The following is a 24,043-nucleotide window of genomic DNA, read 5'->3' as shown; positions in this document are numbered from 1 at the left end:
AGCCTCATGAAAGAAATGCTCAAAAGCATGAGATAAACTTAATGATCCAGTTATGGCCAATTTCTCCTAGGCTATTAACACTTGGATAAATCTGGGCCTCTCAGTGAATGTGAGACACATTTACATGTTATGGTTCAAATATGCTGCTGGTAATTTGAATATTTTATGTAAAATAGTTGTACATTCCTTCAACATGGATGTCTGTGTTGTTTTAAGGTCTGGGGAACAAATCTTGGGGTGATGAATTGCAAGGCTATTCAGAAGGCTTAGACATTGTCTTCTATATGCAATTTCCTATGCAGCTCGAGATGCATGAGTAGGGTCAGTGTTGAGAAATGATTTCTACAACTGGATTAAATTTATATTGATTTCAGATAAACTGAAAAGGTAGCAAGATAGATTGTCTAATGCAGGCTTGCTTAAATTTGATTGGCCAGAAAAGATTATACTTAAATGCGTCCCTTATTTAGCTAAAATGTGTGGATAGATCTTGTTATATCTTTTCATATTGAATCCTGCTGTCCATTTTCTATTAGTGTTGTTTTAAAATGCACCGAATAAAAAAAAGAAAAAACAACAAAAATCAAACCTTCACAGGGCTCTAAGGATGATTTGTTATGTCAGAAAAATCCTGGAGGTCTAATCCTGGTCAAATTATCAGCAAATTCATACAAGATGGAAATTCTACCGCATTATATGTAGTTAAATGTCAAATGAAATATATAGTCTGTCCTGCTGTTTACCTTGTGACAGCAAACTGTCAAACGTACATATTCAGGAATCTCTAATGAGAGATGCTAGGTGGGCGAGAATGTGCAAGCTATATGTTAGATTATACTTTTATGGTCTAATCCACGAGTGGGTGGCATCTTAAGTAAACTTGTTCTTTAGAGAGGGATTGATGAATATGTGATTAGTGGAGTGGACATGCCTGCCTGAGCTTAGCTTGCTGTTTCTCTGACTTCATGATGGATGTTTATTGACCCCTGGGGTTAGTGTGACACATCGCCTATAAATGATTACCTGAAAAAAACCTCACCTGGAATACGTCATACTGCAGCCTAGAACGTAATATAAATCTTGACTGTGTTAACAAACCCTAAGCTGCATCTGACTTTTTTCCATAAAAACCATCATGATATGTTGATATCAGGGGAAAATGCAATTGTACCTATCAAAAACAAAACAAAACAGACAAAAAAACCAAAACAAAACATGAAAAACACGGCTGCTTAAATGAAGTTTCATTCGAATGTTTTTATGTGAAGGGAGATTTAATGAATGGGTGAGAAAAAAAAAAAAACCTGATCACACCGTGGGGCTGCTCGGCTCTGAGTTGTTCAGCGCAGCTTTAGGACCGCGGGAGGCTGACGCGGCTGCTCCCTGCAGGAGAAGAATGGACAAATCTATGTGCGCTGCGTCCTCGCCGCCGCACTGACTGCACTGCACACACAACGGCTCAGGATACCCTTTTTTTCTCTTTTTTTTTCTTCCCACCCTGACGGATAAGCATTGTCGTAGACTTTCGAATGGTCTTCTTTGTGTCTCGAAAAGAAGCAGACGCTCGAAGACAGTGTTAGATCCCTCACTAACATGCACATCGTATAAAAGTTTTACGGACCCGGCGCAATGGATCGCCTATGCTTTTAGGCGACAGAAAACGCTCGTCAGCCTTGGCGAAATTTTGGAGAGGTAAGTTACATTTAACCCTGCGTCTAACCGGGATTGAGGATGTTGCATGTGCCGTCGTTTGCGTAAATGAGCGGCGCACGTTGCGCTTTCTAGCGATGGAAGAGACCGAGGGTCTTACAATGCGCACACCGGGGTTGGAGCTCTCCTGCCATCCGGTGTCATTTTTTTTTTCGTTTCAAACCGATCGTACAGTGGAAAGCTTGGTGAAAACTGGCTAGATTCTGCTTTCTTTGTCTGTAATCAAAAAGATGCGTTACTGGTGACTTCACTTGTCAGTTACCTGTCAAATCAGCCTGTTGACTGACGGCTTGAGTGGCAGGTGGATCGCTGCTCTTGCGGAGCTGTCCCCCTCCTTGTAGTGCTGAAACTTTCCGCACGTTGTACGCCGCATAGAGAAGGACGGAAACTCGCACACGTGTTCCATAGTTTCGGAAAAAAAAAAAAAAAAAAAAAACTGATCTTGAAGCTCAACACCCGCAGGTAAATAAGAATGCAATTTGTGCGCAGGGTTGCACGCAACTCAGGCAGCTCATGGGCTCGCAACGGGGGCATTGGGGTGCACAGTCTAAGTGTATTTTAATGCACAGAAACAATTTAACGCTTCACTTTCATTTGCTGAATGAGAACCTGATATACATACTTAAAGACTGAATTGGATGAAGGCGACAGTGCATTTCACGTGTGTGAACCGGCGTCTCTGCGAAGGTGTGTATTCACCCCCGTTGTCTCATGAGAGAAAGCTCTCCACTGAGATCAGGAGCATCACTAATCTGGCTCTGCACTTCTCTTGAATATATTTTCGTGGACAGAGAGAGAGAGAGTGCCATCATTCCCCGCTACTCGTACGTGGCTTTACTGTTTCTATTTTCACATACCCTCCAATGTTGTATAAACTGTGCGAGTGTGTGTGTGTGTTGTGCTGCATACCACACATCGATTCACGCTTCAATCAGAGAACTGAAGAGGCTTTTTTTCCATTCTATCCATCAGTTGTGGTGGAGGTGGTGGTGGTTGTGGTGGGTATGGGGGTGGTATGGTGGATGTTCTAATAAATGCCTTGCCTTTACTTAATGCCACAACCTTTATCTGTACCTCCTGGGGAGAGGTATTGTTGCCTGGCTTAAAGTAAGACGTGTGGGAGTGATTTTGGTGCTACTAGGATTCCGAGCGAGCACTCAATAGATTTTTATTTTTGTGTCAGAGCAAGCAGGACTGTTGATAAAAGGAATGCAAATAGTTCCTGGTGGTTTTATTTATTTATTTATTTTTAAAAATGAAATGTGTTTTTCTGCATTATTTCTTCATGTCAATTTAAGTGCATTGTTGTGTGATCATTCTCCTGATCACACCCTGAATATGGCAGTATTTGGGGGAGGGGGGGGGATGGTATAAAGTTACCCAAAATTTATATTACGTTCAAGATACAAAACAAAATAATTAATTTTGAACTTTCGTTTTTTAGAAATAATTACTTTTACACCGTGGCTAAACATAACCTGATGTCTGGAAAAATCTGCCTAATCCACAGCTGCGAAATGCATTCATGGCGAATTTGTAGTTCACCAGCTATGAGATGTTGTGTGTGACAGCCAGAGCAGAACATTAATAGATTTCATCTGACAGGATTAATGTTGTTTGTAAATGAGACAGAAAGCACGAGACATTTGTATCCTTTGAGCAAAACTCGCAACACAGCTAACCAAGCAAATATGGGTTCTTTGAAAGCACATTTTTAAATCTCCCCAGTGCTGCATTTCAAATGATTATTTTTCTTATAACATTTCAAACTGCAGGAAACAAAATCCTTCTTGGGTGATATTCAGAGGATGAAAATGTTTTTAACGGACAGTATACTATTTTGTTATACACAAAGCAATTCAGATACAGAACCTGAAGCAAATGCAACCCTTCATTAGCTTGAAGTGATAGATAAAGTCAACAACGCTCATCTTCCTCCCACCTCCAAGATGTCTAAACACCTCAGGGCTTTAGATGATTGATTTCGGGTTTATTGTTTTTATTTTTCATTTCAACGCTGTACTGGATGAAGTCACTGTCCTGCATGATTATTTATTTTTTTTGATTGAAAAGCTCAAGTCGCCTTTGACTGCGACTCATCTCTGTGCCGCCTTAGGCTACGGGTCCGACATCATGGGGGGCCCTGTTTCCACTGACACCCGACCTCACATGCAAAAGGTCGAGTGCTGCTAGCTGTCGGCAGGTCTCATCATTCCCTCATGACACACCCATTATGGCGCCCTCTGGATGGCATGTCAGTCAACCATGGTGGCAAGTCAATTAGTTGTGTCTAGAGGGCATTCAAGTATGTTTGCTGTTAGGATTTTGTCATTTATCTGCCGGACACACTCAAAGTGGATTATCATTTGTAATTACTTTTTTTTTACTACATTGTGACACAAAGATGATTGATATTGCTGGTTTTTTTTCACTTGACAACAATCCGTCATGCAATTGATCCCATTATTCTTTTATGTCATATTTATAGGGATTGTTTATGTGATGCTTGCCATCCCAAGCCTTATTTGTCAGGGAACAGGGATTCTCTGAGGACTTGAGAGTGACTGCAGAAGAATGTGCCGAGCGTTAACTGACTTTATCAACGGCAACAAAAAGGAGAGGAGATTCAACGCAGTGGAGGGGAGTGGGGTGTATGGGAAGTAGAGGAGAGGAGATAATGATCAAAGGTGTGGATTAAGATATCTTTCGATGTCTCTGGAGGAGATCCACTGTTGTTTAAATCAAACAATCTGCAGATTAATTTGTTAAGTATCTGGAAGATTGCTTTAAGAAAAAAAAAGGTTCCCACCCCACTCTGTATGCATCTGTGGGTGCCTGTGCAGATACAGCCAGCAGGCCATGCAGGTATCACTCTTCCTCAAGCGCTTCATGTTTTTCCCCTGCTTTGGGTGCAATGTAGAGATCTAAAAAAACACTCTATGTTCAGCTTTTTTGTGGGGTTTTTGATGACTCTCTGTTGTGTCGAACAGATGAAACAGAAGTGATAGAGAATGGGGTTTGGACAGTACTCAGTAATTAATTTCTTGTTGACTGTGTACTGATTGCTTTGCAACTGAGAGTGAGCTTTTCCCACTTAACGTCAAAGAAACTGTTTTTGGGTGTAAGTCTTTTTAATAGATGTCTTTCTATCCTGTGGTTAGTGTTGTACACCTGCTGTAAGCTGCTTCATGTCCCTGCATCAGGTGATAAGCTCTCAGCACTGCCTCAGCATGAACACGCTTACTGACATTGTAAAGCTTAGAGACAAATGTGAATCACTGGAAATCATCTTGCATGTACAAAATATATACAGCCATGTTCATTCCTGCAATATAAAAACTAAAAGATGTTTCTTTATAGATGCATGCAAAATTCTTATTATTTCACTCTTGAAAAATGTCATTCTTTCATAGTTTTATGCATCTCATTCTTTCAGTCTCACATTAGCTCTCTGCGATTGTTTTTATTTTAACCCTTAAAACCCTGTTAGGTAAGGAATCATAACACACATTGATGATATGTAAAGGAAATGCATTCATGTAGTATTCATACATTTTTCAATCCATCTTCAATCCAAGACTGATGAAATGCCGTCCTTTGTTTTATTATTGTTAATAGACAAAAAGTACAACAGCTACAGTATGTGTCAGGATTCACCCGTGGAATGCGATACTATAATTGTACAGCTCACAATGATTAATTGATATGGAATTGATAATTCTCAAGTGTATTTTTCTCTTTTTTTTATATCCAAACATATAGAATCAATCAGACTCAGAATTAGAAATACTTCACTGATCCTGGAGGAAATTGAGCGAATCATTAATCAATTATTTAACAAAATTTAAAATGCAGTAAATTTTATTCGGACAACAGTTATCCTGTTCACTGATATGACTTTCTCAGCTGCTAACTGACTCGTTTGGACAGATTGCAGTCTGGACAACCCACTAAGAAAAGTTAGGCGTCCAAGCTGCCCACCATTTGGTGGGGTATCACAGGTTTTTTTATTCAGCTATTTTATTTTCCTTGCAGTTATATGCTGCATTATTTAACAGATTTAAAAGTCATGAAAACAGCTTATATCCCAGTGGTCATTGAGACACTGAGATGTGTTTGTGGCGCTTTACATCCTGAGATTTATAAACTGTCTTTTGGTTTGGCTTTTCTGTATTTGGAAGAAGCTTAAAATTTAGGTGTGAGGCACCGAAGGGCCACTGCATATTTTTTTTTCCTCACAAGCGTTCCCTCTTCTATTCAGTATTTACTCTTCGTGCCTCCTTCTTGCTTTATGATACCTTCTTTCCTATTTCTATCACAGCTAACTTTTCCCCGGCCTTATAACTTGCTTTGAAAGAAAATCATTCAATTACAACTCTTCAGTGTTTCGGGTAACATTATGAATAATGTGCCTTTTTTGATCCGACTGGATTGATCGAGAAAACAATAGCACACGGCAAGGTCACTCCTGCAGCTTGTGAATATGTACAAGGTTTTTGGGTGCGGGCATCTATTAGCATACTATTGTTTGCCTCACACTGGGTCCTTAAAGGTAGGTGTGAAGTTCAAGCAGGCGCAGTCGTGACTAAGTGTTTGATGTTCAATCCCCAATTCCGAACACAGATGAGGGAGAGTACACAGTGTGCAGATGTGTTTTGTCCATCTGTGCATCTCAGATGTCTGCTCCACTCTACCTCTGTTTGAATTTGCCAGATATGTGCGTACATACAGTAGACAGTGTTTGTGGAAAACACTTGCATGTGACTAAGTATTCTGTCAGCAGAAGGGCTGCATAATCATCTGCCTCCGTCTGTTTGTCTTTATAATGGTTGTAGTGTTGTTTGCAGTCTGTGGGGTCAGCTACTGCCAGAGACAAAGGAAGCAGACCCCCCCCAACCCCCACCCCCACCTCCTCCTCCTCTGAGGCAGCTGAGTACCATGAATAAAATGTGCAGTGTTGCATCAGCAAAGGTAGATAAAACAATTCATGGATTAATCTATCTAATATAATGACACACACACACAAGCCCACACTGCATCGATGGAAGCTAATGCTTCTTGGAACTGGGCTTGAGGAGCTTATTTCTCCTCCTATGTGGACACTTGCTTGGTGCAATAGTTGCTTTGCTTAATGATAGGCTGGCGTGGCCTGTGGACATTGTTTGTCCCCTTTAATTACCTGGAGGTAGAGATTGTTATTCATGGTAAGGGGCAGGGGAATAGCCCTCTTCCTTCCCTGAGGCCTACTGCTCTGAGCATTGATGTGGGAGGATGTGTAGAAAACAGATGCTACCCCATGATTTCTGAGTGTTTGTACTAATGATGAGCTCCACCAGGCTATCTTTCAACAATTTTAATGGTGGTTCATCCTGATTTAAAGTCTGATTTTATGGATGGAGCAGTGGTTTCCAATTCTGCTCATCACCAAGGGCCATATTGAAGCACTGTTAGACTGCACGACTATATTTCTTTCCATGGCAAACCCCACAAAAATGAAGGCAAGTTTACCTTGCTTTGAATCAGGCAGTGTTTGTTTTAGATTCTGGGATAATACCAGTAATTATATTCAAATCATGATAAGCTGTTTATACATCACAGTTATCTATCTTCCAAAACATGGAACAAATTCTCGGGTTCATTTCCCTCATGCCAGGAGGCCGTTGATTGCTAGTCTTATAAAAGCCTATACAAATTAACCTTCCAAAATACAGTATATTCTGAAACAAGCTTTGTTACATCCTTTTTTAACAAGTTTATACAAACATTTCTTATTATTGTGGTTGAATTATGAGTTCTGAAAATCACCCTTTCAATATCCTTCCCTGGTATTTCTGAAAGTGGTAGTTGCATGACAATGCCTCGACAAGCTATCATCTCTTCAAAATCGAACCAAGGAGATAAACAAGAAGAAAGTACCATTATTCATTTGATTCATTCAAACTTTGTCAGTTTTGGATGAAACAGCTGCAGGTTACTGCAATCAAATGCAAGTCAAAAAAGAAAAACTGTGCTCTGAAAATTACCCGGAGCTGTTTCAAAAATATCTTAAACAAACAAAGAAAAAAATGCCATAGATCACTTTTCTGTTTTTAAGCCACTCAAAAATGAACTATTGCATGAATGAAACATTATGTTCCTGTCTTGTGTTCCTGCAACTTTTTTTTAAATATCTCATGACATTCTCACATAGAAATGTATGATGTATAAAAAAAGGTCTTGAGGATTAGCTTGAAGGTAATTTAAATTCTCTACAAATATTAAGCGGTGATGAGAATCATCCAACTTTCTGATGTCACTGTTGGGTGATGTACAGTGATGCACTGTTGGCTTTTGACATGCTTGGATTATTTATCATTTTTTTATTTTCTGAGTACTTGTACTTTGGTTTTATCAGCTAAATAGTAGCTATGGTAATATATTTCCCTGCTTTGTGACCTGTTGGGAGTGTGTATCCTTGGTGTATTTAAAACACTGGAATGGATGTGTCCTGCAGGCTGGCTCTAATTCCCAACGGCATCCATCAGACCCCTGTCCCTCGAAGCTCTGACAGAAGGCGCTATTATTTTCTCATCGTTCTGGTGGGCCACGTTCTCTTGGGACAGGCCTCACCACGTGACTGACAGCTCTGTAAACACAGCCGGTCCTTGGGAGCTCAATCCAGTGACGCCCTCGTCCTGCATTCCCAGACTCCTCATCTACTCGTGTCTCTCCATCATGACCTGGGCTGGCATAGACCTCTATATATTACCTCCACCTGACGCACAGGGTCAGAAGTCACCTGCGTTGATTTGAGGTTATTTCTAGCCTTGTTTCACCCTTTGCCACCAGCCGACCAAACGAAAAACCCCAATAAAACCACATTTCTCCCTGTGACGGTGTCAATATTTTCAGATGTAGTCGATTGGTGTCTTTAATGCCTTACCACAACAACCAAGCAGAGATTTGTATGTGAATATGGTATGTGGATGTCAAATGGGCTAACTCCTGCATAACTAAGACAGATGACTGTGTCAAGGTTGTTTCCCCACAGGGCTGGGAGAGTGCCGCTCCTCCCGAAGCCGATCTGCTCCCTCCTAATTCAGAGGCATTCTTCGGGCCATACCGCTTATTGTAATGACCAAAAGCAGATTCAGAATCAGCTAGGGGCATCCATCTACATCAGGGTTGAGGGGGGGAGGGGTTGCCACTTTGTACGACCGTGTTACAGTATATCAGTGTGAGCGCACCTGTCCTCATGTTTGAGAGCGAATGAGAGCCGTTCAAGTTTCTATTTATTCCAAATATTTATTATATTATTTATTTATTCCAAATATTCTGACATTGTCCACAGTAAAAAAAGGAAGCAGAAATGTTGAGTTGGAATGTCTGAGAATTGGAAAACACAATTTTCAGTGTGCTCAAAGAGGGAGATGACTGATTTCTCTTTTGACAGCTAAAGTTCAGAGCTGAACAACTTCACTCAGTCTGTACCATTGTTCTTTTACCAAATTGTATTGTTTGTAAAAACAAACAAACAAACAAAAAATCTATTAAAATAAAACACCTGGTAAAGTTTCACATGAACAGAAGAACCCTTAAAAAATCGAACTGGCAAAGATTTACTCTCAGGATACGTGTCTTTTTTTTCTATGAAATAGGCTGGCAATTTGTACCGTTAGTTCTTGGTTGGCACAGCAGCTTGAAATTTTGAATGACACATTCATTTCACATCAAATAAATTTGGCTCATTTGTCCGCTTGCTGTCAAATTTCTGTCCCTGAAGGGGAGACATTTTACACAAATGTAATTACATAAAAAGCCCGAAGACTCATTTGAGTTAGTTTTCCCAGGAGGAAGGGGCCGTTTCTTGAATTAATCAAAATCAAAAAGTGCTAATAATACAGTGGACACCTGCTCTTTTCACCAAACCCTACAAGTGTCAGGCTTAGTTCCCACCACACTTCAGAAGCTGAATCATAATTGCATCAACAAACCATTTCATCACCAGAGAAAACAACTATTTTTCATACATATATACTGCATCATTGAATTCCTTACTCTAGCAGAAAAGCAATGCTTGTTGTGTAAAATTACAATCAATGCTATCAAAACCTGCTATGTGTTTGAAGATTCTCAGAAAGAAGGGGTGGATGAGAATTAATGAAATTGCAAGTGGTCACATCACTAAAATAAAAAAATATCTTTTGTGTATAAGTATAAGCGAAAAGGGTGTGACTAACCCTTTATGGATAATATCATATGTAAATTTGGAAAGGTAGTTGGAAAAGTTTTCCCCTCTGCTCCTCTCTCTCTCTCTCGCTCTCTATCTCTCTTTCTCAGTTTCAAATTTAAGAATCTCTACAAACAGCGATGCAGCACCCAAGAGTTACACAGAGCTTCAGTGCTATCAGTTAATCAGAGACAAAAATGAATAAAGAAATAAATAAGTGAATACAAAGAAAAAAAAGGTGTTGTTTCACATTCTTTGCTTTTGTTTAGTGTCATGGATAACTGTTGCTCATTACTTTGTTTCAAATTGAATTATGCATGAAAAATCATTCCCCATTCATTAAACCTCATCATTTAAACATACAGTCAAAAAAATAAAAACAATGACCGAAGCAAATGTAATTACAGAGGAGGATTTATAATTCAAGACGAGCTTGTCATTGAATGTAATTTCCATTCCAAACATACATCATAATTGTGTGACACTGATGAGGGTTTTTCTTTTTCACAAATATGAATTATGACCTAAAAATTATGCACATCAAAGTAGTAACAATATCATTGTCATTATTATTATTATTATTATTATTATTATTGTTATTATTATTATTTGTTTTTTCTAATAGTTCATTAGTTTGAGTGGAAGGCACATGCTGTGTTAAAAGTCCATCTTCAGGGGTTTGTAACGTTGCAGGTTAAAATCATATGGTTGACCAGATTTTGTTGAGTTGAAACAAAATTAGATGCTGCTTTTTTCAGCAGTGTCAAAACTCTGAACATAAATTACACACAGTGAAAAAGAAAGAAAGCATGTTTTACACTGAAGGCTTCAAGAGGATGCAAATGTCATTGATGGTACAATGTGGGTATAGCAGCAAAGTAGGCAGCATTTGATATAGATGACAAGCACAGTTGCAAATAAAGAACAGAATGTTTACTTGGATTCCATTATCTCCTCTTTTGCATTTCACTTGGCTCTAGTTCTTTTGTTTTGTCATTGTTTGGCTTTTGTGGATCTTTGTTTATTTGCTTTTTTGCAATCTGAAACTGTCAACTTGCGGAGATGCATTCACAGTGATGAATGTGCACTGTTTGTGTCAACTGTCAGAATTTACAAGTGTACACTGAAGCTGAGAAGACACAAAGTAAGAAAGGAAACGTAGAGTCATGTCTAGTGTCAAACCTGTCCCCTAAAAATCACATCGATCCTGCATGTTGCCATACATTTTACCTCTATAGTACAAAAGACAATGAATAGGAGTATGATCTCATTTGTAATGTGGTTTCCCATAAATTTATCTGCTAAGATAAAATGGTTCACACAGCCTGTATTTGTCTCTCAAACATCCCTTGGTGAGGATTATTGTTTTATTGTTAAAGTTGGACAGCCTACAGTTAATCATGTATGTTTGGACACATGAAAATGAGAAAACATTATTTGAATATTAAACCCAAGTCACCTGTGATATGTAGTTTGATTTAAAAAAATGGAGAGGGAAGCAGTATTTTTCATTATTTTCTTTTTTTTGTCCAACATAACATTACAACTGTGCCCTCTTTCACTGACCACTTAATGCATCCTTCAAGCAAATTTGACATTACTGCCACAAATGGTTAGAGAATGCAGGAAAAACAAAGTCGTTTGCTTGTTTATACCCTGGTAATCCTGTTTCCCATTTCATAATAATCCTCTTTAAGCTATGTTAATGACATGAAGCACCGATAACATCTTTTTATACTCTTTGCGAACAGACTGACAAGTAATGTAATGTAGGTGTGAATGTTAGGCATAGAATAGTTTATTTTCTGATGTTAGACTCTTTAGAGGATGTAGTTATATACAAAATATAAAATATCATACATATATATATATATACATATATATGCATATATATACATACACACACACACACACACACACACATATATATATATATATATATACATATATATATATATATATATATGGTGCCACCAACACACACATATATATATATATATATATATATATATATATATACACATATATAGACGGTCAATTAATACATAGTCAGGCCTTTGGATTTATTATGAGGCAAGACTAGCACTGTAATGAGAGACACTTTAATATTGTTTTGCAGCACCAGAGTGAAACGATATGACTTGCTTGGTGATACATTGAATATGCAGCACAGGTTTCTGTGTATCTAACTACCACAGTCAAGATAAGTACTGTGGGAGGAATCTTAAAATGGCCTTTCACAAGCCTCTTGTAAACAAACTAATATGTTGAAAGTGGGAGTAAGAAGACAGCCTCTTTAATTGCCAATTTGATGTGGCTTCTGGTATCATTTCATGCAACAGTGACAGGAAAGATTGGATGTTGAGAAATGAAATTTAAAAAAAAATGCAGAATGTGTCATAGAGCTGCGCTGATAATGTTACTTGAGTGTTACCTTGAAATCTTCACATGTGACTAAAAAACAAACAAACAAAAAAACAGAAAATACACTTTTGGCCAAGTTTTCCCCATAATTTTAACTGACCCTTGGAAAACAAGGCTGTGATCCGCGCCTGTCAACATGTGACTACTCTAATCTACTACAACCTTAGAGCATTGTAATCTTTGGATTTTGGGATATCATAATGTATTAACTTTAATTAGCATGAGCCATGCAAGGTGATTAGCTAAATGTGCTTATTTGTAATCTAATCTGAATACATTCTGCACAATCAGTCAGTATTACTAATTAATGTGCATGCCATCGCTCTAATTTGTGATGGTGTGTCTGTTATGGCTGCTACTGCTGCTGCTCTTTCCATCTACTCGCCTGGCTTAGGCTAATGTGATGAAATCCTCATGGATAGATGATGTGCTTTCCTGAAAGCTGACAGTCCCGGGGTAAAGAGCACAATGTGTTGGAGGCTTGTTGAACCGTGTACATGTTCAAGACCACTGCTCCTGCCTGTCAACACACAGACAGTACAAACCCACTGTGTTCTCATTATCTACCAGGATTTTCTTTTCTTTCTTTCCTTCTATGCTATGATTTCTACAGCTGTAGCCATTTATCTATCTGCAGTATGGTTTCCACGTCTTATATGATATATTTAAATCTTGGTTTTGGGCTTAAGAGTCAAAGAGTTTACCTCTGTAGCTGTCAGGGCTAATGGTTTTGCGGATGCAGAGAAAGGAACAGCTGTTGTAGTTTCACAGCTCTGATATGAAGTCTGTCTCTTAGATGTATTTCTGTATCCCTAGACCACTTTTGACTCAGACAAGGGTTATTATTTTCACAAGTTTCTACTTTTTTTAATTAATACGAACCATCATAACTGGTTCAACTTTGTTCTTACAGTTGTATCTTTTATTTCTTGAAGGCAAGTGAACTTTGTGGTCAGCAGCATCTCAATTAAGCAAATTAATGGGTCCCTGCAGTTGAGTCAGTCGATAGAAACTGGAGGCTACATTATGCACTTAGTCACATGAACTGTTACTGAGCAATGTTCACTGGCATGCAACAGAATTACACAGGCGTTTTATATCTTGTTTTCTAATATTTTACAAGTGGGATTTAAACCACAATGCATTGGAATAGTTGCTTTCAAAGGACACCATATAAATTCCTGTGTTAGTGACTAAAACATTTGTAGTAATACTTCTATGCTCAAAACTGAGCAGTCCCACTATCCTTTGTGTGACCATATGATTGCCAGGCTTTTGGGTAGTTTGGAGGGGATCAAGACCCTTTTTGAGGGTCTGTTACTGTAGGTTTTTAAAATTGTTGAAGTGCACTGCTCAGTAGCCTGAGAGTTTGTTGCATTTCATCATGATGTTTTTCAGGCTGCCTTTTTGTTAACTATTTATATGATTAAAGGCTTTTCTGAGAGCCATACACAAATCTACAGTCTAATATACTGTGATACTATCAAAAAACACTTCAAAAATATAGTATTGCTGTCTGTTGAGTGACGCAGGATGTCCAGTGGATATTCTGTTCTCGCTCTGCTCAGAAAAGTACCAAATATACTGCAATATGGTGCCACCAACATCAAGATATGTTTGTGATTAACAACTTAACAATCACATTAATAAATGTAACACCAGCCTGATTTTTCTTTGGTAAGTATGAGTGATTCTGTCTTCGACTTGGGATAGTGTGGGTGTTCTTTGATAGCTGTGCATAAATGAATACCTCATTGCTTAAAGATAGGCTTACTTGAAGTTCTGAGCAACACTTGACAGTGGTAAACTGTCAGCTACAATCAAAAATTATATTTTCAGGGAAAAAAGTTATCTATGTACAGGCTGTAAATATTGAGCATGTGTAAGCATCAGAGTTTATTTGGCAGAATAGTCACATAAACTATGTTAGCCCCTTCGGAAACATCACTTGTTTATACATTTCTTTTTCATACAGCCGATTGGAATTCGTAGGAGCATATGGGAAGGGGAGAGAGACTGCCAACCACTGTCACTTACATTGAATGAAACTGATGCTACTCCTCCAGAAACTGCATCTGAAACACACTATTAACTTTTCCATCGCTGATGTCACCTTTTATTGCACGACGGTTCCAGGTCTTTCTGCCTTGGCAGGCTCTGCTGTGCTGCTTTCCTATACCTGATAGATGCTTTTGTCAGAGTACAGAAATACAGCACTGATGAAGGTATTATTCAGAGGGATTTAATTTGCCAGAGTGGGTAGGGAAAGTGAACCCTCTCGCTGATTAATGCAAAAAGGCTTCCTTCCTGTGGTTAGGGAAAATTGTACTGTGCCTCTCGACTGTTTGGGAAATCTATTAGTTTTTATTTATTAAAACACCTCTGCCAACATTGTTTTTCAAAGCCTAATGCTCATTCTTAAAACACCACAGATTTTGTATGATGAAAGTTCAAATTCGACAATAGCATCCAATTTCCTCTCTAAGCCTCAAATAATGTAACCTGTAGGGAGTAGCGAAAATAATTATTCAGCAGGTCAGATACTGAGCAATGAGACACTTTCCTTGACTGACTGAGTTTAAGCAATTAGAGACCATGCTTGATAATATCATGAGATTGTGTTACTGCTGCCTCATTATAACAATTATTAATCAGATATCATTAAGAAACGATGAAGTGATTTTACTATGGGGCTTTAAGCCGGCTATGGGGGGGCATGGACTGCTTTGCATGTGGTGGATGGTAAACGGATGCTGCTTTTTTGTGGAACACAATAGTGGGCAATGAGTGGCATTTGAACACGCGCTTGCTGCATTGTGCGTGGGTAATTAACATTGCATAATCTACCTGCTTACAATGCAACTTTTGTAATTAGAGTTATGATTGCAGGCAGATAATGACAGCGATTCAACACCTGATAATGACTGTTGTGCGCTTGGCGGTTCCTGCATTGTTTTGTGCGGCAGGCTCCTGACATGAGACACAAAAGGACACAATAGCCTGACGGACTGCCTTTGTTTCCACCCAGGCAAACCCAATAACTGCAGACAAATTGCAATGTAGGCCATCCCAATGATACAGACCCAGGGAAAATGGTTCAGGCACATGTGAATAGGCGCATCATGTTAGAAAAACTGTGTGCCATGTCAAGATTCACAACTTTTCTAGTGTTACCAGCAAAAACCTATATATATATATATATATATATGTGTGTGTGTGTGTGTGTGTGTGTGTGTGTGTATATATATATATATGATTGTATATGTATGTGTATATATATATATATACATATATATATATATATATATATATATATATAAAATATCTGATATTACAACTATGTCTATGTAATGTTGCGTACTCTTATCCCACGTTGTCAAAAAGTACTTCCCTTGCACACTCCGATGTGTAGTTTCACTCCACCTACTTCTTATATAACGCCTAAAGTTCCCCTTGCATAAGACACCACTGACCTTTAACTATTTCCAAAGTATTGTCATCTTGAACATTTACAGACTAATTTCCTTTTTGCAGCTCAGAGCGGCAGACTGTGAGCATAAATGCTTCAAAAGCTTTTCAACAACTGTATTTATATTTCTGCATACATTCCTATTAATGAAAGACAGTAAAACCAAAGAATTTGGTAAATAGAAACATCTTCCCATGTGTTAAAATATACCCTGATGATAAGGTGAATGATTCAAAAAAGGCTATTTTTGTTGCTTTTTTTGTTCATTTTCACAATTTGGGTGCCTTTCACTGACTTTTCACTGAAAAATGTTACAGATAGAAAGCATGTATCAAACTGCGTAACAAGCTTTGCAGCAGTTGATTTGGTTCTTGATTGTTATTATCAGTAGAAAATGCATATATTTTTTTCACATCAGGCTATCAATGCAAAATAGGGATGGTGGTTTATATGATAGGAACCACTTAAAAATCAACCAACATTCCATCTATCTTGGGAAAAAAAATGGAATTGTCCTTTGAAGAAAAGGTGGAGCATTTATTGAAATAAATTTGGAGTTGTCAGAGATGGCATCTTGATAGGAGGCACTTGTGCTCGGAGCGTTAGTAGCTGTGAAGTCGTGAGGACAGGTCCATAGTGCATGTGGTGAACTAATCAATCACCACCCGAGTCGGGGCCAGGGGGCCGAGTGCTTCGCTTCTCCCTCCAGGAAATAATCAGCTTTTAATTTATCACAGATCACATTCATAAGAAGACAGATCGCTGTGAGGAAGCCTTGTGTGACCAACCCCATCACCCTAGTCACACTGGAGTGGTTTTGGTTCTTTTAATTTGGGTTTTTACTCTTATCTATGCCGTTATGGCAGACCTTTTACCCTTAATACATTAAGCAATTTTATCATTCATCCCCAGACATAAAATTGCCATGAGGGCCACACCACAACACTTTCTGACCATTAAAGATGACTGGTGATGACAAACCTACACTACCAATAGGCAGGAAGTGGGACAGCAAAACAAGGTCATTCCCTGTGGAGTCGGGTGGAACATATGCTATTATGTAAGTCAACTGCAGGGGCTCATATTTGTTTCTGGTTGGGTGTGTTGTCACAGCAGCGTGGATGATGAGTAGTATGACTTGGGGATTACAAAAAATGTCCATGCTAAAGGAGAAGGACAGTTCAGCCCTCCATCGTCCACCCTGCCTACTGATCACTTCAGAGAGCAGAAGCAGGTTAATCCTTTTATTGTAATGAAGTGAGGGGGAATGACGTATTATCAACATGAGATGCTTAATCCACTGTTGGCATTTATGAGGGAGGAGTATCTACAGTGACATTCTGGCCAGAATCTATGCTAAAATGAAAAAAAAGATCCACATCTGCCACAGGCAGAAAAATGAAACAAGTAAATAAAAGTGAAATCAGTATTGGTACAATTTTTTGTAAAAAAAATTGTTTTTTTTTTTGTAGGCTCATCTCCTTCAGGTCCTTTCTTTGTCCTTGCTAGACTTCAAATAAAGAAGCAACAGTAAAAACACTCATCCAAAGTGGCCAAATCAAAGGGGTTGCTATGTTGTAAGAATGCTTCATTACAGGGCAAACCCAGAAGGCTAGAAACATTTTCTGATATACTGATATCTAATTCCTGAGTCTAAGCTTCAGGGTACAAACTCAACATTTAACTTTTCTGCTGATTAGACTGAAAATGTTGTTTGAATGTTAATAAAAGAGAAGAGCAGATGTTTTTGTCCAAATGGTTGTACTTGTTTGTTGACTTGTCCTGTTGGCTGCCTCTGCCTCACTTCTGGGGTGTTTGTTAGAAAAACTGAAGTTGGCTTCAAGGGGACAGAGGGAAAAGATAAAACAGAAACAGATTAAGCAGTCAGGAATATAGGCCATGGTCACAGGTAATTTGAAGTTCACTCCCTCTCAGAGGACAACAACTTGCTTCCTCTTGAGTTTCCCGCAAATCCTCAGTTTCAACACTTCATCTGAGTTTTATCTCCGTTTGAGACTTCTCCATACCAAGAATTTTATCATCACATAAGTACATCCGGGGAGTCCCTTGACTGGTGAAATAAACAACATAAGTTATGTGATTAATGAGCCAAACAATAACTATTTTGTCCTCTATTGGATCTTTGATACTGCTAAGTAAAAGTGTGAAAATTTGTTGTTGTGTGAAGATGAAAAACTGCTGGTTTTTGAACAACATTGCTTTCAATTAATGGTCATCAAAAAGAAAAAAAAAGTTGCTTATAGTGACAATTTTCCTGATGATCCCCACCTTTTTATTCATGTTTTTTTTTTCAGAAGATGGTGAGCCCCTTCTTGCAAAAGTAATTGCCTTCAATCAATTCAGCAGGCATTGAGTTAGATAAAGAGACAGAATAAGGGTCTTTTGTTCCTCTTGAGTTGCTGTAGAACTGGGGAGTCACGTATTGTAAGATATGTTTATTTCTTTTAATGGAAACAGGGTTTTTAATGCGTATAGAAGATAGCTGAATAGCCTTTGATTCATCATCACATGAATGTTTGTATATTCTGAAGAGGAGGGGTGAAATTAATCTTACTTTATCTCTAATCCGTATATTCATTAATCAAATGGGACAAGGTGATGAATTAAATTACAAGTCTGGCCCTCCAGCTCTTGCTCCTGGGTTTAGTTGAGCAGATCAATTCCATGTACCCCACATTCCTAAACCATAGACCCCTGGCGACCACTTGTCACAACCGTCTCATGACAGGTAATTGGCTATTTATCAGATCTCCTGCAAGAGCTCGATTGTACGTTTATCTGAAATAATTATCAGGAAAATAAAGGGGTGTGTGTGTGTTGGAGGGGGGGGGGGGCAGAGGGGCACTAGAATACTGCCTAAGGTGACCAGAGTCACCAGAGTTAAAGCGTTGCAGTCCGCCAGTCCAACTGCTGTGACTTTCTTTTCTCTCTTTTTTTTTAAAATCTGCAAATTACAATCAAAGATCCTTATCATTATTACATCAAAAATGAGTCATATCTTGGAGAAGTGAGAAATGATGTTAACTATGCAACAGTGACTGCTTGATCTGATAGGTAGCCTATTTAGAAAACTTAATTCTTAGTTCAGGAAATGGATTCAGGGATGTAAGTTTCTATGAGGCACCCACTGATGATGATGGAAGAGGGGTTCTTTAAATAAGGGGAGGTAATCCATTGATCGGTCCTTTGTCACATCTTAATAAAAAGAACAGCAAAGTTTTATAAATGTTATCATGCGATATGCTGGAGGATGGAGCAAAGCAGGTGAGACAGATGAGACCAATGAAAACCATAGCAGTTTCGTGATTTTACCCACGTGGCAATTTTATTCTTTTCTTTGTCCCATTCACCCCAGTTTTTACAAGGTAGAATCAGTGTTAAATGATATCCATGATGTGAAGAGATACTTCACTTGTCAAGACTCAGTCACTACCATGGTGACATAAAATTTATGATAAAGCAAGTCTATCTTATTTTAGCCAAGCCATATCCCATTCAAGAGCAAATCATGCCTGGAAAAAGAGCTGTGAAGAGAAAATCATAGTGCATGGCAGAGCAGGGGGGGAATTGTGAAAAAGAGGTACGTAGAAGGGCCAGGAGACAGTGCAGCCGCCGCTGACTGGCCTGCTGGATGTAATCAAACAAGGGTGAACAGGTTGTTCCACAGATGGCTGATCTGGACAATCCTCCGATTTATTTCCATGCTGCAGACGGTCCCTGTCATGGTGTGGAGGTGATGTCAGCTCAGCAGCATTGTCTCACACACACCACTAAACTCTGACACTTTTGTCTCACCTGCATGGAATCAATTTGACACAGAGGAGGTTTTTATGTGTTAGTATGAACAAACACTGAGGAGGGCCACAGAGTGGGAGTTCAGCAAAGGAGATTGTCAATTTGCAATGTTCTTAGCATTCTCTGTCTGCATTCTCATGGGATTGTAAATTGTGGATTCAACTGCCACGTAATTACAATGTAAGAAAAGCCAATAGAGAATCGAGTCATGTGTCACAAATGCTGCTTTATGCTCATTAAAGCTTTTAAAATGTCATTTGATATGGGTTTTTTATGTATTCTGCTCAGCCCATAATTTATTTGCTTATTACTCACATTTAATTTCTCTGTGAATTGCAGGCCACTTGTTTTGTAACCAGTCATTAATTTATCTTCCTCAGACCGATGCCCAGTAATGCCTGGACAGTGAGAACGACAATGCATGGCACATGGTCTGGGGCCATGCCCCTCTTCATCATGGTCCTGCTCAACGTGGCTTACTGCCAAGAGGTTCTTGTAATCTCAGGTAAGACTTTGTCATACAGCTCTGTATCACCTTCCATCCCCGTTAGTCATCAGTCATGTAGTGTGTTTTTTTTTGCTGTGTGCATGTCTGACAGTTATTTGCTCAACACTGTTGCTCATTCGGCTACTAGCTCAATCATTTGGAACCAGGACCAATTAAGTCATATGATTTTCCTTTAGTTAATATTTTCTGATAACACCATCAGTGAGTAACTCAAAAAATTGAAAATTCTCTCTCAGTCTGCTGTCTGTGGATGCTGTGATTGCCTCCCAGTCATCCAAGAGGGATTAAGGGTAAAAACAGCAGCTGTCTGAGTGTATCTGCAACATTTTTAGGAAATGTCTGCAATTACACCAGTTCGGAAACACAGAGAGAAGAGGAAGGGCAAGAGTCTGGGACTGAGAGTAAGGACTTTGAATATTGGGGCTATGACAGGAAAAGGTAGAGAGTTGGTCAACATGATGCAGGGAAGGAAAGTGCATATACTGTGTGTCCAGGAGACCAGGTGGAAAGGTAGTAAGGCTAGAAGCTTAGGAGCAGGCTTTAAGTTGTACTATCATGGTACTGACAAGAAGAGAAATGGAGTAGGAGTAATCTTGATGGAGGATTATGTTAGGAATGTTCTAGAGGTGAAAAGAATGTCAGATACACTTATGAGTCTGAAACTGGAAATTAAAGGTGTGATGCTCAATGTTGTTAGAGACTATGCCCCACAGGTGAGATGTGAGTTTGAGGAGAAGGTGAAGTTCTGGAATGAGCTAGATGAAGTGATGCAGAATACCCCAAGAGATGAAAGAATGGTAATTTGTGATGAGCAAATTTGGTATAAAGGATAGGTATGCACTGGGACAAATGATAATAGATTTTGCAAAAAGGATGGAAATGTGAACACTTTTTTCCAGAAAAGACAGGAACATAGGGTAACTTATAAGAGAGGAGGTAAGGAGCACGCAGGTAGACTACATCTTGTATGGACAAGGTAACCTGAAAGAGATCAGTGACTGCCAAGTAGTTTTAGGTGAGAGCGTAGTCAGACAGCATAGTACAGTGTTTTTGAGGATGACTGGTGACAAGGAAGATCAAGAGGGCAAAGGCAGAGCAGAGGACAAAGTGGTGGAAGTTAAAAAGGGAGGAGTGGTGAATGGTTTTCAGGCTCTAGGTGTTCAGGGAGAGGTTCCAGAGAGTTTCCAGACAACTGCAGGCAGTGTTATAGGGGAGAGAAGAAGGAGAGTACTTGGTCTGTCATCTGCAAGGAAAGTAGATAAGGAGACTTGGTGGTGTAATGAGGAAGTGCAGGAGTATATACAGAGAAAGCGGTTGGCAAAGAAGAAGTGGGACACTGAGAGAACTGAAGAAAACAGACAGGAGTCCAGGGAGATACAATGTAAGGTAAAGATAGAGGTAGCAAAGGTAAAACAAAGGGCATACAATGACTTGTATGCTCAGTTTGACAGTAAGGAGAGAACAATCTATCCAGGTTGGCAAAACAGAAAGATAGAGATGGAAAGGATGAACAACAGGTCCGGGCGATTAAGTATATAGAGAGAAATGTATTGACAGATGCTTGAAGAGTGATAGGAAGATGGAAAGACTACTTTAAAGAGCTGATGAATGAGGAAAATGAAAGAGATTCAAGGATAGAAGAGGTGGCTATTGGAGACCACAAAGTAGCAGAGATTAGTAAAGGTGAAGTGAGGAAGACATTGAATAGAATGAGAGTGAAATGCAGTTGGTCCTGATGATATACCTGTGGAGGTCTGGAAGCGTCTAGGAGAGGCAGAGGTAGAGTTTCTGACGAGTTTATTCAACAGGATCTTAGAGGGAGAGAACAATCTTCAGATGCCTGAAGAATGGAGAAGAAGTGTGATGGTGGCCATTTCTAAAATAAGGGGGGGGGGGTGCAGAATTGCGGCCTTAGAGGGGTAAAGTTGATAAGCCATACAATGAAGTTATGGGAAAAGAGGTAAAGAAATGGGTTCAAACAGGTTGGAATGGGTGGAGAAAAGTGTCAGGGGTATTATGCGATAGAAGACTATCAGCCAGAATGAAAGAAAAGTTGTACAATACAGTGGTGTCTGGCCTAGAAACAGTTACAATGTACAAAAGACAGGAGGCAGAGCTAGAGGTCGCAGACATGAAGATGCTAAGGTACTCTTTGGGTGTGATGAGGATGGATAGGATCAGGAATGAGTCTATCAGTGGAACAACACATGTTAGATGTTTTGCAGAGAAGGTCAGAGAAGCCAGATTGAGATGGTTTGGTCATGTACAAAGGAGGGGTAGTGATTATAAAAGAACAACTTTATTTATCCCGAAGGAAATTGTTGTGCCAGAGAAAGATATCAGTAGACGAATGGTGGAATTGGAGCTGCCAGGCAGAAGGTCTTGAGGAAGACCAAAGAGATTTACGGATGTAGTGAGTGAGGATATGAAGGTAGTTGGTTTGAGCAGAGGATACGGAGAATAGGTATAGATGGAGAGGGTTGATTTGCTGTGGCGACCCCTAAAGGGAAAAGTCAAAAGGAGAAGAAGAAGTGCAATTACATCAGTCCTATGTGTCGCACAATATGTCCTTCCCAGCCTTCCCCGGATACTGACTAACCCTATGCACAAATGCACAAATGCACAGGGAGGTCCCAAAATAAGTGCCAGAACTGTGTTCATTTAGTTAGTGATTTGGTTCTGTCATGAATCTGAGGTATAATGAAAGACTTGTCACTCTCCAGGTTGTTTTCTTCAGCGCAATAGATTACCTTTGATTAAACTAATTCAATGGTGTCCTTTTCGTGAGTTGAAAAAAAAAACGGAAATAGAAACAGTGGCTACGAGGTAACTGCTCCTGGCTTTCATTAATGTGTGGATTTTTACGAGATTAGATTATACAGAACATGCCTTTACTGTGTGTGACAAGATGCATTGCATGCATATAACAGCCTAAATGTTGACTTTTGCCAGATGAAATAAGCTTTCTCTGAGTCATTAACATAAAAATGATATTAGGTCTTGTTTTGGATTTACTATATACATTTCTATATTTTCTGTCCTGGGCGTGGTATGAACATCCTTGGGTTGATCCATCCAAGTTCTTCTTTTGAAGGATATTGTTTTTTATATGTTTTGTCTCCAGTGACAAATGTTTATATGATTGAAAAGAGCCTTATATTAGAAAAGTTAACCAGGTTTGGGGTTTAATTGTCACAGTTGTATCAATTGCACCTTTTTGATTAATCTTTTTTTTCCCAGTTCTTCTCAAACATGGCAGCTCATGCTGCTTATGGAGTATTTCATCCTTTCTTCTTTTTTATCTATCCAATAAAGGTGTCTCACCGTCTAACTATCCCCCTTCATCTCTCATTCATTAAGCCAAGTTCATGCAACCACCTTCCACTTATTTTCTTTTCCAACATTATCTCAGCAGCCATTTACTTGACAAGTATAGAACAGTGCGTAGGCCCTTGTCCTCTGACTTATCTCAGTGTGTGTGTGTGAGGGAGAGTGAGAGGGAGAGATAACTGCCCTGGTAAAAGCATGTTCGATCACTCCTTTAGTTAGGCATGTTTGACTGATTGATTCTGCAGGAGGTAATCTGACATTTATGCTCTTTATTTTAGGACATTTCAACCCTGTCCTAAAATAAATATCCTTTCTTATCTACTGCACTTCCTACTCACGCTCTGTATGTGAAATTGTGCAACAAGTGGAACACACAATATAATCTGTGCAGAGTGATACATCTAAAAGTGTATTTGAAACAAATGTCAATACTCGTTTGAAGCAAAACCTCTCTTTTAATCCAGGGATTTAATTTTACAAAATTGTCACATTTTGTTATTGGGTCATGCAGATGTTCATGATGGAGAAATTGGTGGTGCCAGAAACAGTTTGCCTTCTAATTATTGGACTGTTGCCT

At 39.1% G+C, this 24,043-nt stretch overlaps 1 protein-coding gene across 1 annotated transcript in view; it reads left to right on the top strand.

Annotated features, from left to right (window-relative positions):
* The first annotated feature begins 1,587 nt into the window (after window positions 1-1,587).
* Window positions 1,588-24,043, top strand: part of robo1 (roundabout, axon guidance receptor, homolog 1 (Drosophila)) — a 245,477-nt gene continuing 223,021 nt past the window's right edge. The window contains exons 1-2 of the mRNA XM_086164719.1: window positions 1,588-1,692; window positions 20,009-20,133. Coding sequence (XP_086020845.1) covers window positions 20,013-20,133 — 121 coding nt within the window. The 5' untranslated portion in view covers window positions 1,588-1,692; window positions 20,009-20,012. The remainder of the gene's footprint in view (window positions 1,693-20,008; window positions 20,134-24,043) is intronic.

This window comes from Fistularia commersonii, chromosome 18 (genome assembly GCF_037954325.1).
Source record: "Fistularia commersonii isolate RoL2024-O1a breed Wild chromosome 18, RoL_Fcom_v1.0, whole genome shotgun sequence".
Lineage (NCBI taxonomy): Eukaryota > Metazoa > Chordata > Actinopteri > Syngnathiformes > Fistulariidae > Fistularia > Fistularia commersonii.
This window is presented reverse-complemented; position numbering and strand designations above follow the sequence as displayed.